The 14,811-nt window shown below is 36.6% G+C and overlaps 1 protein-coding gene and 1 long non-coding RNA gene across 2 annotated transcripts; both read left to right on the top strand.

Moving 5' to 3' along the window:
* Positions 1 to 935, top strand: LOC140774818 (uncharacterized). The gene is made up of 3 exons (XR_012106654.1): positions 1 to 108; positions 191 to 331; positions 482 to 935. It is a non-coding gene; the product is annotated as an uncharacterized lncRNA (long non-coding RNA).
* Positions 936 to 11,276: 10,341 nt separating this feature from the next.
* LOC140773825 (uncharacterized) lies at positions 11,277 to 12,580 on the top strand. Its single transcript, XM_073116584.1, has one exon. The coding sequence runs from the start codon at positions 11,581 to 11,583 to the stop codon at positions 12,292 to 12,294; it is 714 nt and encodes a 237-aa protein (XP_072972685.1). The 5' UTR covers positions 11,277 to 11,580; the 3' UTR covers positions 12,295 to 12,580.
* The last annotated feature ends 2,231 nt before the right edge of the window (positions 12,581 to 14,811 follow it).

Below are 14,811 nucleotides of genomic sequence, written 5' to 3'. Positions count from 1 at the left end.
TTCTGATCTAGATACTTCCCTCACTCTTAGTGGTGAACTGGTAATGGTTGATCACCCATGGCTCTTTTAGTGGCTGCTATTGAAAATATTTCTTATGGTTGAAAGAAGGTATTCTTTACGTGTTCATAAACCTAAATAATTTCTTATTATATCTCATCATCACTTTCTCCAGAATTTCATGTCTTTTTAGCCAAGATCCATTCGCACCAGGAGCCCACTTCCTTTCATTATGCTATGTCTTATCCTGAATGGCAAACAATAATGTCTGAGGAGTTAGCTGCTCTATAATGAACTAGCACATGGGATCTTGTCATTTGTTTATCGATATAAGGTAAGGATGGTTGTCCTGCTATTGTTTATCTATGTTTAACATCCTTATCTCTGAAAATTTTCATACATATCTTCCTCTTTCTACAGTTGATTTAAGTTTTTCTCTTGCAATTCTTTTTCCTCATCTTTCTTTTGGTTTATTCTTCACTAGTTAAGGATTGGGATGAGGGTGCTCAAATGCCAGCATACCTTCAGTTTTGGCAAGGGTGAGGGCCAAGTCTTATCTGGATAGGAGCACCAAGCCTTGATCTACAAATAAATTGTTGCAAGTATTTATTTCCCGTACCTACCCAGATCATCAAAAATGATTTTATAAAAATGCAGCAAATGAGAAAGAATGGTTTTATAAAGACTAACTTATTTTTAGTTTTTTAAGTAGTTGGAGAAAGATTCAATACAATTTTCATTTCAAAACTTATCAAAAGAGCTGTAACTTGAAAACTCCATGGTATTATGACTCCACAGTAATTAAATATGCATCATATTGCCATGGTGTTAAAACTCCAGACATTGTATCCAAATAGGGCCTTACTAGAGAAGACACCTCAAAGGGAAGAGTTATTTAGTAGTCCTCTAGAAGGCTTGTTGAATGAGAATTCAGTTTATTTTACAATTCTGATTGTGTTGGGAATAATATTTTATTTGATAGTCTTTATAATATCAATTTATAAGATAATGCCGGTTATAGTTCAATATATGTTCATACTGGCACTAAACTATATAATATTAATAAGGACACCACTGACACCGAAAATTATGACACATTTTCATAGAAAGAATTAAAAGATTAGGATACATCTTCGTAGAAAGAATTCAAAGATTATTGAATGATAGAGTACTTAATACTGTAGATTTCATTAATTTTGAGACATGTGTGGGTTGCATAAAGAGAAGGGATAATTCCCTTTCCACCCCCTGGACTACACTCATTTCCATACTGACCCCCTAAACTTTTTTTTGGTACACAATAATCCCCTAAACTATCAGAAATACTCCACCCCCCTTACGTCGTTAACAAAATTGATGAATTGACCAAATTACCCCTCCACTTATAATGACGAGATAATTAAATGACTTAACTAATATTAAATATTTAATTTTTTTTAATTCCTTTATTTCGCTCTGCACTAATCTTATTTCTAAACAAAATCCCTAATCTTCTTTCGAAACAAAATCCCCAATCCTCTTTCTAAATAAAATTCCTAATCCTCGTTCTAAACAAAATCAGACCACATCCTCCTTCATTCCTCTCCTCTCCGATCACATCCCACCCCGACAAGGGATGACGCATGACCGGGGCAGCTGGCCGCTGCCGCCATTATTGAGCTTGGTGTTGTGGGCCTCGTTGAGGCTGATGTGAAAGCTGCGATTAGCTAGCCTTGAGGAGGCAGGTGAACGGCGTTGACATGGACGACGAGGAGGGGGTGACTATGGTCATCTTCATCTCCTTCTTCTTCTTGGTGGTTTCATTAGGCAGCGGCGTGGAGGCGTGGGAGGGTGTGGATCTGGTCGGTGGAGGAGAAGCAGAAGCTAGAGGAGTCGGAAGAGGTCGAGATGGCACAAGGTGTTGGCGGTCGATGGTGGCTCTTGTGAGCTCTCCAATGACCCCACCTGTCTCACCGATGGTGGTGGTGGAGCTCATGGTCGATGGTGGCTCTTGCGAGCTCTCCAATGACCCCACCTGTCTCACCGATGGTGGTGGTGGAGCTCATGGTCGATGGTGGCTCTTGTGAGTTCTCCGATAACCCCACCCGTCTCACCGGTGGTGGTGGTGGAGCTGGCGATCAATGGCGGCTCTTGCGAGCTCTCCGATGACCCCACCCATCTCATCGGTGGTGGCGGTGGAGTTGGCGGTCAATAGCGACTCTTACGAGCTCTTCGATGACCCCACCCGTCTCGTCGGTGGTGGTGGTGGAGCTGGCAGTCAATGGCGGCTCTTGCGAGCTCTCTGATGACTCCACCCGTCCATCGATGGTGGTGGTGGAGCTGGCGGTCAATGGTGGCTCTTGCGAGCTCTCCGATGACCCCACCCGTCTTGCCGATGGTGGTGGTGGAGCTGGCGGTCAATGGCGGCTCTTGCGATCTGTCCAATGACCCCACCCATCTTATCGGTGGTGATGGTGGAGCTAGCGGTCGTTGGCAGCTCTTGTGATCTCTCCGATGACCCCACCTATCTCGCCGGTGGTGGTGATGGAGTTGGCGATGACGATGATGGTGGAACGGTGGTGGTGGTGCTAGAGGGAAGGCGGAGGGTTTAGTGCTAGTGGTTTTGCTAGAGGGAGGGTGAAGGGTTTAGCGACGGTGATGATAGTGGTGGTGGAGCTGGCGATGGTAGTGGGCAGGATGGAGGATTTGGTGCTAGTAGTGTAGGAGGTGTGGGCAGTGGTGATTTTGGTGGAGGAGATTGTGGTGGTGTTAGGGGAAGAGATGTTATAGAGGGGTATTTTTGTCATAATAAAAATTCTCTTAGTTGCTCATGACTTGCACATGCTTCCGAGGGGTATTTTCATCATATTATTGTCATGTGACTGTCACATGATAATTTATTAACGAAAATATATAACGAAACTCTAACGAAAGGGGTCAAGTGAGGTATTTCTGATAGTTTAAGGGGTTAGTGTGTACCAAAAAAAAATTCAGGGGGTCAGTATGAAAATGAGTGATAGTTTAGGGGGTGAAAAGAGAATTATCCCTAAAAAGAAAGCGAACCAACAAGGCCAAAAAAGGTGCCAATAGGAGTTCAGGCTTATTAAAAATCATATATACCGATATATGTAGTCCAGATATAGACTTATATAGTCAAAGATACTTTATCACTTTTATTGATGATTACTCATGATATATACATCTCTACTTGCTTCATAATAAGAATGAAGTATTAAATGTCTTTAAGATATTTAAAGTTGAAGTAGAGAAATAATGTGGAATGGAAATTAATATAAGATCAAATAGAGGTGGAGAGTAGTATTATGGTAGATATACTAAGGATAGACAAGCACCTGGTCTATTCGATAAGTTTCTTCAAGAGCATTGGATAGTTGCCTAATACACCACGTCTGTCTCACCAGATCAGAATAGTGTGACATAAAAAAGAAATCAAGCATTGTTAGATATGGTACGAATTGAATAATAAAAAGGTTGCAAACCGAGTTTGCAACATATGCACATTTGGGGATGTCCGTCTAAATAAGAACCCATAATCCACAAGAGAAAAGGCTGGACCTAAGGACTATTAGTAGGTATTTTCGTTGGATATATCGAAAAGTCTAAAGGTTACAGATTTTATTGTTCATCATATAGCACTGGGATTGTAGAATAACATAAACAAACTTTCTTGAATATGACTTGATTAGTGGGAGCGATCAAATTATGAATATAGTTTCTAATACTGATTATTTAGAGTCTCAACATTCCACTTCAAATGATAAATTGTTAATTATTCACAACTTCTCTCAAAGTAAAAACTAGTGTTGAACAACTAATAATCAAAATTCCTCAAGCTCTTGACATTCCGACATATCAAGTTGTTTAGGAGATGTATGAAACTTCTAAATAATAAGTTGAACCTCATACTTATTAGGAACATGATAATGTGATATTAAGAAGATCTAGTAGAATTAAGAGGTTAGTAATTCTTAGTGATTATGTAGTGTACTTATAAGAATCTGACTATTGAAAAAATCCCTAGACACACGTATGTATCTAAACACTAGGCAATGATATCGCCCGTTCGCTTAAGTAAAAGTTCGAAGAAATATTAAGAACGAAAGCAGAGATGAACGCCAAAATTTTAAGATTTTAACGTAAAAAAATCCAAAACGGGAAAAAAACCACGGATCCAAACTCGGATCAAAACCAATCACTATGATAGTAGCAGTTACAAGACTAACTCACAAAACAACCCGTCGATCCAAACGACTTTGTTCCTCTCAGTCTTGATCGCTAGAACCCACAATTCACTGCTTCTTGTGATTGAAGTCCAATCTCAGTAGCCCTCGAGATTGATTTTTCATCTAGATAGCCCTTAAGATGAAAGATTAAAATCTTGTAGATGAGTGGAACCTTGTTAGTTGAAGAACCGATGTAACCTCAAGAAGTCTCCTTCAATAATATTTCTTCAACCACCCTAGAGATAGGGTTTCATAATCCTTATATATGATATTCAAGATAGAGCCAAATCCGAGTCTTATCCATACTCATGATCTTCAAGATAGAGTCAAATCCGAGTCTTATCCGTACTCATGATCTTCAAGATAGAGCCAAATCCGAGTCTTATCCGTACTCACGAAAGTCCAAGATTTTCAAACTTCGTTGGTATGACTTGATCTCATCAACTTTGCTTCAATAATTTTGCAATTCTTCAAACCAGAGATTTTCTAGACTTGTATAAAGCTCATATACATGTAAAAAATACACTTAGAATATTTTGTACATAATTGCTAACAATTAAAAACCTAACAAATATTAGAGCCGAAAATAATCCCAAGTCTTTTTCACAAGTCATGAGTTGCAAAAGAATCTGAATTATAGTACAATGTCATGAGAGATGAGATGAGTTCCACGAAAAGTAACAAAGTTTAAGATCTTATTGAGTTGCTTGATGGTGCAAAAGTCATAGATTATAAATGGATTTTTAAGACTAAGAATAGCTCATTAGGTAATATTGAGAGATACAAAGCTAGACATGTTGCTAATAGATTCACCTAGAAAGAAGGAATTGATTACATAGAGATTTTTTCTCCTATATCTAAGAAAGATTTTTTGCGAATTATATTACATTAGTAGCCTATTTTGATCTTGAGTTGTAATAAAATGGATGTGAAAATAATATTTCTTAATGGAGATTTAGAGAATGAGGTTTACATGAAACCACCTAAAGAATTCCTCTCTAGTTATAGTGAGCATCTGGTTCGTAAAATTAAGACATCCATATATGGTTTAAAACAAGCATCCCATCAATGGTATTTTAAATTTTCTGGGGTGATTTCTTCATTCGAATTTATTGAATATCCCATGGATTAATGCATATACTAGAAGGTTAGTGGCAATAAGATATATTTTCTTGTTCTATATATGGATGATATTTTACTTGATTTTTGAGCTCGAGCTCAAAAATTCCATTAATGACATTTCTTAATGCAATAAGTTTAAGATGATAGCTGAGCCAAGCTAGATTTTTGAGCTCGCCCGGCTCGAATAGGCTCGATATATAATATGTGAGATGATATTATATATATATATATATACCAAAATAAAAGTATAAATGGCATATAGCATAGTTTGTTAAGCAACTCTCATTAACCCAATGCGATGAAATTGGTTGTTGGATTAGCTTAATAAAACAATTAGATTTTGGATCGAGCTGCCAGCCCACATAGGCCCATTAAGCCCATGAGCTGTCTGAGCCTCATCGAGCTAGAGTCGAACCGAGTTGAGTTGAGCTTTTCCAGCTCTAGCTAAGTTGGATTTTTCCACCTCTCAGCTCGCTCAAGCTCGGCTCGTTTACACCCCTACTTGCAACCAATGCAAAGAGTTTGATTCATGAGATGAAATAAATTCTTTCTAAAAATTTTGATATATAAGATATGGGTAATATGTCTTATATTGTTGGCACTAAGATTTGTAGAGACAGACTTCGAGGTAATTTAGGTCTATCTCAGAAAACCTATATTAATAAAATTTTGAAGATATTTTGGATGAAGAATTGTTCATCAAGTGGAGCTCCCATTGTGAAAGATGATATGTTTAATTTGAACGAATGCCCAAAAAACGATCTTGAGAGAAAACAAATGAAGAACATTCTATATGGTTTTGCTATGGGAATCATGATGTATGCTTAATTCTGTAAAAGGCCTAACATTGCATTTGTTATAGAAATATTAGGACGATATCAGAGTAATCCAACTATGGACCACCGGAAAAAATATCTTCAAGAAACTAAAGACTATATGCTTTTGTATAGATAAACAAAAAATTTGGAAGTGATTAGATACTCAAATTCTAAATTCGTTAGCTATGCTGAATCAAGTAAATTAACATCTGGATATATTTTCATGATAGCCAGTGAAGTTGTGTCATGGAGGAGTGTCAAGCAGACCTTGACTGCTACTTCTACTATAGAAACTGAGTTCGTTTCTAATTTTGAGGCTACTTCACATGGTGTATGACTTAAGAGTTTCACATCTAGTCTGAGAGTTATGAATTCTATTCCAAGCCATTAAGAATATTTTATGATAATTCAACTGACATTTTATGGCTAACAATAATAAAAGGCAAAGTCGAAGTAAATACATCGACATTAAGTAACTAGCCATAAGAGAATGTATTAAGAAAAAGAAAGTGATCATTGGGCACATAAGCACTAAATTAATAATCGCTAATCCTTTGACTAAAGGCATGCCACCATTGAAATATATGGATCATATAGAGAAAATGAGATTTGGTTCCACTATGTAATTGTGAATACAATCTATGAATGAAACTCTTATTAATCGTGATGTTTTCTCATATTAATGTGCACCTTAAGTATTTGAGAAAATTCAAAGGACCAAAAATAAATATAGGATTTATTCATTAAGTGTTACCACATAAAGTATAATACTTGAGAACTAAACACATTGTAATACATGAAAGGTAATAATTGTTATCAGATGACTTACTGCCATGATTCATGTGTTTATTTCTTAAGAAAGATAACCAATGAGAGTAAAGGTATTGATTAGGTCAAACGTATGGACCAAGTGGGAAAATGTAACATTTCTTTTAATCCAATTTATTATGATTCAAACGTTCCCCATTCTTATACTAAACATTTATAATGGTTAGAATGTTTTATTATTAATTAGCTAAAGGTTATCTCATTAATTAAGATGAATGTTTTCTTGTTGATTGAGATAGAAGTTTTCTTATTGATTGATAGAGATAGAAGTTTTCTTATTGATTGATTGGGATAAAAGTTTTCTCATAAAATGAGCGTTTAATTCAATATGGTAACTTATAGTCAGAAAACTTGATGAGAGCTAGGTATATATAGTTGATTTTGTTTCTACGCTCATTCACTCAATTTATAATAACCATATAATTAGTTTAGAATGTTTGAGAGCTTAGAAGAGTCAAAATTGACGTAAAAAAAATCATAAAGTTTGAGGTGTGAACGTGAACACTAACGGTAAGAAAATTTTCAGATATATCCCTACTGATTATGAGGTTTCATGAGGCATAGTATTACCATATAATTTGAATATTAAGACAGACGGATAAATTTTTGTTCATATCCGTTAAAGTTGAGTAGGATCTGAGTATTATCCACAGGTGTATGATGCGATATTCAACCTTACGAAGCACCCCAAGACGAATTTAACAAGTACTAAATCTCCAAGAAGCTTCAAAGGGTTGAACTTTTCGCATCCTGCCGGCCTGGAAAACCTTAATCCATCAGTCATATTCACAAGAATATGACACAATTTTTTAGAATTAATGGACTGTCAAGTCCAAAAATGAAATGCAAATGTCCCAAACGGCTGTTCAATCAGTGGATATCACAACCTATGGATATTACACAAGCAAGCAAGCAAACAAAACTTGCAAGCTTCAAATCCTCTTACAACAATATATTTGGAATCGATCTTCTACCTTGTGACAGAAAAATTAGCTCTTCTATGTCCAAAAACGTGCTATAATCAACTTGGATGTTCTCAAATGTGACCTCAGATAAGCTCATCCACATCCATATATGCAAGTCAGCAATTTGTTACCAATTGATCAACTCAATGATGTGGTTCTAGAATCAAGTGCATCTAGAAGATATAGAAAATTTAAGCCCAACTTGCAAGACTTAAGGTGGCTAGACTCACACCTAACAAATCCTTGATCATCGACAGGTGCTAGCTTACGTAAGGGTGCTTGTTCGTATGTAATGTAAGTTGTTACTTTGACATGCTTTGATATATTATTCTTCACACCAGTCTTTAATTAATAAGGAGTAGCTATTAAGGCACCATCTCTTGGGCCCCACATCTCCTAATCATCTTAAAAGTCTAATAAATACAACCGCTCAACAAGCAATTAATGGCCCTTTTGATGGCTTTCCCGGAATGTGAAATTATTTATTTTAAATAATTTGAGAGCTCCTAAGCTATTGGCCGGATAATAGGACTAAATCTTAATAACTAAGCTAATCCTACTAAAAAACTTAATTATATTAAAGTAACTATGATCACTTACCAGGCTCAGTGTAAAGGAGATAACTCCACAAGAGAAACTGTTCCAGAGATCTATACCTCCTCCTTTAGTTAGAGTTGCTGGCAAATTGATATGCTGTCAAAATAATTATTAATCTGTCACATAAATTATCGATCAAACTAGACCTTGACGGGAATGTGATGGCCGAGAATGATAACATATTAAATATTAAGTCTATTATATATATATATCGATCGTATTATTGGTTGACTTCACTGGTTATTCCAGAAGATAAACTAAACAAAACTTAATATACTCAATTATGATGTCTGCCACTTAATCCTCACGTTGTTCTTATTGTATAGGTTGCATGGGTGAATAAAATGGAGAGTGGGCAATTAATTATTCATTGCGTCTCTCTTTTGTTTTGCTTCTTCGCAATAGATCTACTTGAATCTCAGAAAATGTAAAAAAGAACGACAGTATGTCTAAACTAAAAACCTTATAATTTAAGTTTAAGGTGTAGGCCATTTTGATAAATAAAGCTTAGGTGAGAAGTAGTTTGGTTAAAAACTCCAACAATAAAACACAAATACCAAATCTGCGGAGTTGTATCAATAACTAAAGTCTAGGTGAGAACTAGTTTGGTCGAGCCCCCTTTTTAAAATAAAAAAAAAAAGGATTCAAACAACGGTTACATTGTTCCTCAATTATTGTTTTATTTCCTATTGTGATTTGATTATGACAATAGCTCTTTTACTAAAAGTCTATTCACGAATAATTTATTAAGCTTCAAATAACGGTTACATTATGATACATAAATAAAAGTAAGAGAAATATGTTGATTATCCTATAAAAAAGCTTCACACTTAGCTAAATACAAACTGACTAACATTAAAACCCAAGGTATTAGGATATAAAAAAAAATAATAGCTCAAGCAAATAGAAGAAAATAGAGGAAATGTGGCAACGGGCCTTGATTAAGCCTCCCTCTTGGCCTAGAGTGGCAATACTCGGAAGATGCTCAATTTGTAAGAGACTTAAATTTGAAGAACATCCTATAAAATGTGAGAAAGACCGCTCTCATAAAAGGGGAAGATGGCAGTTCAATCCTAGCAGAGCTAAAGCCAGTGTTAGTGAATATAGTCTATTTGGACTCGTTGATTTCACCTTACTATTATGACAAGATTGAATACAAACATAATATACAAATTAATTGTCGCGAGAAGTTGCTTAAAGTTGCTACAAGCAATGAATAGGAACAAGCAAGATACGCATTAGTTGGTATTGTGATAAGCAGTGGTAAAATAGATAGATATTCATAGGTGAAATTCCAAACTGTAATTACAAACATTGAAAAATTTCAATTGCTTAATTATTTGCTAAATTATCTTGCAATTCCGCTAATGGATTTCTCTATGATTAAAGTATAATGTTACATTGAAAAACTCATGAATTTCCAAATAATTAAAAGGATAGGTTCGTATAAAATGAATTGCTTTAAAATGAGAGTGTATCATTGTTATTGTTTCTTCACTTCTATATTCTTTAGAGTATTAATTACACTTAGACACCCTAAATTATCGCTCTTTTCTATATATCTTCTCTGAATTTTATTTTGTGATACATGGACGCCCTATGCTATAGAAAATATCTCAGATACTTATTTATTAGATTCTCATTACTTTTTTCCATCCATAAGTTGCCGCGTGCAAGTCTAGTAAGTAGCTATATTTTATGTTTACTCTTATATTATTGGAAGGAAAAAGGGATAAATTTTAGTTTATTAAGATACCCTTACCTTCTTATAGGAGAGTATGTTGGTCTTTTTTTAATTTTTTCATCTACGATACCAATAAAGTGAGACATTTTTAATAGTTTAAAAAGTATATATATAATATAAAAAATAAATTAGGAAAGATACATAAAATATAATAATAATTCAGATGATCTAAATATAATAATCTCTCATTAAAATTTTTTTTAAATAAAGAGTTGTATTAGCCGATGACACTCTAGGAAAAATGTCAAAGATGGAAAAGATTATACCTTTACCCTGACTAGGTTATCCCTCTTTAGAATTGTTAGCAAATTCTAGTTCTCTACAGAAAGAAAAGGCTTTGAAGGTATAATCTCTCGTACAAAATAATTCAACCAATACCTCCAAAATATGTATAGAAAGTCACTTATTCCACCAAAATAACTATGTTTGAAGAACAGACTTAATTATGTTTGACTGACCTGACAGTCAGAAAAGCTAGAAGCCTGAAATACACCATTATATATAGGAAAATCGTGCATTCGGGCCTGCAGAGGATCTGCTACCAGTTCACATGGATAACTGCCACTCTCTCGGAAGGACGGCCACGTTTGAGAAGTGATAACTACCATTTGATCTAATCCTGGATAAGATTCATCTAATTCCACGCCCCTTCTCTATACCATGATGTCACCATGCTTTCTAGAAGATTGAAACTTGAACACGATGATCCAAATTAATCAAACCCATCATCATTGATCACACGACTCATTGTAAAGTTCATCCACCGCAGGGATCGAAAAAATATCTGTTATATAACATCACGATAAATGTTTATGAATCAATTAATTACCCCTTTGGATGTTAAAAGTCTATCCGAATACTCTTTGTTCCTTTCCAAATAAGCACTTTTTAGTTTCCGATAGTGTAATAGAAATTCAAATCTTTTCAAGAAATCGCCTACATTGCATATTCCTAATGATTAATGGTTAGGTGCAGCAGTACCTGAGTACAGAACGCGATTAATCTAGAATTTTGGACTGTTACTTGTAGGGAATGCAACCCCGTATAAGTACAGACAAACTTAATATTAATATGCGTGCAAAACACGTAGTTCTTCCCACAAACACAACCGAACCTTCTGTTTCTTGACTGTAATACATTTCAATGTCACCGTTTGACCAAAGACTTACAACCACCTCCTTTGCTGATCAACTCTTCTCAGATCCAAGTCTTAAAATACCGCCTCTACAAGCCAAAAGAACTCAATAATTCCTTCATTCACATGCCACATATAGCTCATTTAAACTATGTTCTGCGGCAGCGTTAGCTTCAAGCACGTCGACGAGGATCCATCAAATCCGGCGTCGCCGAAGGGGTCCAGGAAGAAGGCCAACAAGAATCCGTACTCAACGAGAGGGCTCGACAAGTACTCCACCGTCTTATCAGAGCTCGAGTCGAAGAGGGCGTCGATCATGGCGAAGGCCGGCTCTCAAGGAATCGCCTTGGTGCGGTTCGTGTACTCCAATTCTCACGATTGGGTCCCAATAATTGTGAGGTTAAAAGATCATTCAAAGGAAGAAGAAGATAAGGAGAAGGCTCTACCGCCGCCTCCGATGACGCGGCCGGATTCGGATGCAAAGGAAAGCCCGAAAGGGTCGATGGCGGCGGCGGCGGTGCCGGTGGCGGTGGCGGAGAGGAAGGCGAAGAAGAGCTTCTCTTGGAGGAGGCTGAGGCCGAGTAGCTATTGGCCTCTGGTGATAGTTTTAATGTTGGTTTGCTTGGTGATGTTTGGGAGGGTGTTTGCTATATGTTGCACTTCGATATGGTGGTATTTGTTGCCTACTCTGATGGGTGAGGAAGTGGATGGGAGGAAGTCCATGAAGAAGGAGTATGGAAGACGGGTGAGTGACAAGAGGTTGGGTGCTCATGTGGTGGTTGGACCTTCTTCACACGCCAAGGTGGGAGGTTGGCATGAATCCACATCACCTAGAGCCCATGCTAATGGGATCAAGAGAGGGTGATTTAAGAAGTAATTATGTGAAGGTGTTTTCTTTACACTTCTGTTTTTTTTCTTTTTCTTTTTCTTATTTAGTATGTTAGAAATGTAAATTATGTAGCCTCTAGATGTTGGTTTGACTCTCAAAGAGTCACAACTCCAAGCCGATCAGTTTTTTTTTGCCTTATCCTTCGGGCTATTTTTCCCCTTCTTTTCTTTTGTGTGTTCTTTGTAGGGTCAATCTGCACTCTGCTGTGAGTAGCTGCACGGCACCAGTATGTCAGGAATGATTATGTTTCTAGTTTGCTGCAGTGTTGTTGGGAAAAGAATCTCCTACAAGAAAATGGTTATGTTTCTGGCTTGATCAATTAAAATCCACATGGATCTGAAAGGAGAAGAAAAAAGAAAAATAGCTGGAATACTACTGCTTTTTCTTTTTCTGTGCATGCCTACAGAACTCAAACGAAGTTAACATAGGAAACATAATATTTATATTTGTTTATAAGTAGGAATCTTAAACTACTATATATTTTCTTCTTGTGAGAAGAATAAAGTGAAAAAAATTTTGAATTTGGTACTGGAGCCCAAGGTCCAAAGAGACAAAACTTGGGTCGAAAAGTTGAGCCGCGATACCCCAATGCCAAACTAATTTCCTGGCTAGCATGCCATATTGCCGCCATTCAAAGTCATTGCCGCTAGAAGACTCGATGACATCCAAAACTTGTTTCTAGCCGACCCTCCCCGTCCTCGCTTTGATATATTGGTGCTTTTTCAATCGACGGTGTCATCATGAGGGCCTACCATGTTGCTGCTATCTGAAGCCGCCTTCTTCAACCGCCATCATTGATGCGAAAGAAAGACTCATCGAGCTCTACTCCCATAGTCACCTCCTCAAACTCATTGAGTTCTTTCGTCAATTCATTGCCATGAGCAATGTCGACATCCCCAAATCTACTCTTACCATCCTCCATAATTTTGGATTCAATGCATGGAACACATTGAATGAATTGAGCTATGATTTATGGTCTCGGTGCAAAAAAATGGGCCCTAGTTCCATTGATTGCGATTTCAAGATTCCGGCCTAGACTCCAACTAAGCGATTGGCCCAACAATCGAGCAAGAGTCTAGCGCAAAGAGAAGCTTGTGATCATGCATGTGGATTCGAGCATGATGATCACGTCTTGGCGGAGACCTAGGGTTTTTGAATCTAAGGGTTTAGTGAGTGGAAAATCCTTGGAAAAAGAGCTAATTAATCTCACATATGATGGAGTTTTTGAATAGGCAATTTTTTTAAAAGCGTACGTTCGAGTGAAGAGAAGGAATTTGATGTTGAGAGGGGGAAGGTAGCAAACCACTTTATAAGGACATCTTATTAGGGTTCAAAAAAAAATTTGAGGGAGAAGGTAAAGATAAAGAGTTCAGGGTTCCACCAAAAAAACACTGCGTAGTTCTAGCAAGTGTTTTCGCTATGATGATTGTGGTCATTAGGCGACGTCTTGCTGAAATAGCATACTTTGCTACAAGTGTGGAAGATTTGATCGTCAAAAGAAATGATGTAGCATAGGAAAAGTAACTCAACAATATATTGGAAATGGATCACCGATAGTGATGCTATAAACATTAACTGAAATGAGCCAAAATGAGTTTAATATGAAGCTGTGTATAGTGGTGGCCATAACACAAGGTTAGATTTGTGCAAATAACTTAGAATTGGTCATGGACACAATGTGGTCATGGGGACATGTTTGGAGGGCTGGAATGATCTCAAGGCAAGAGTATCTAGTAGATTTTTCATCTATGTAAAGGATGAGGAGATATCCAGACTAGGGTTAATTGATCTTGGTAATGCCTATCTGAAATTTTCTGTTAGAGAATTTTAAACACTATGGGATGGCGATAGATAACATTCTAGGAGTACTTACTTGCATTTGGCAAGTTGGGTGGGATGTTGATTGAGATAAATAAACACAAGCTGAAAGTTTTAAACAAAGTATAGTTTGTTCACTCTACGACAGTGCAAATAAGGAGTGGAGATATAAATGTGGAATGGGTACTAGCAAATATCTATGGACCCCAATCTTGGAAGGAAAAGAAATCTTATGGGAGGAAATGAAAGAAATTAATCAATGGAAAAGAAATTAAGCAATGGAAAAAAAAATTAATCAATAGAAAGTGGATGATTGGAAGTGATTTTAATATTACCATATTTGTTTCTGATAGAAAATGTAAAGTTAGCGAGGGAAGAGAGAGAATGATGTTTAATTGGGTGATAAATAAGCTTGAATTGTTAGAAGCTCAATCTGAATGGTAGAAATTCATTTGGTCAAATATGAGCGGGCAATATGTGTTAGCTTTGTTAGAAGGAGTCTCTGTAACCAATGAGTGGGGAATCATATTCTCTCTGTCAGTGGTTACTGCTCTACTGAAGATTTGTTCAGGTCATGTTTCTTTATTAGTGGATATTGGAAAGGTAATTCAGAAGAATAACATCTTAAGATTAGAACACTATTAGTTTTGTAAAGAGGATTTTGTGGGATTGGTT

Source organism: Typha angustifolia, chromosome 13, assembly GCF_048772165.1.
Source record: "Typha angustifolia cultivar Huaian chromosome 13, ASM4877216v1, whole genome shotgun sequence".
NCBI classification, from domain to species: Eukaryota; Viridiplantae; Streptophyta; class Magnoliopsida; order Poales; family Typhaceae; genus Typha; species Typha angustifolia.
The sequence above is the reverse complement of the archived record's forward strand: the minus strand, read 5'-3'. Positions and strand labels throughout refer to the sequence as shown.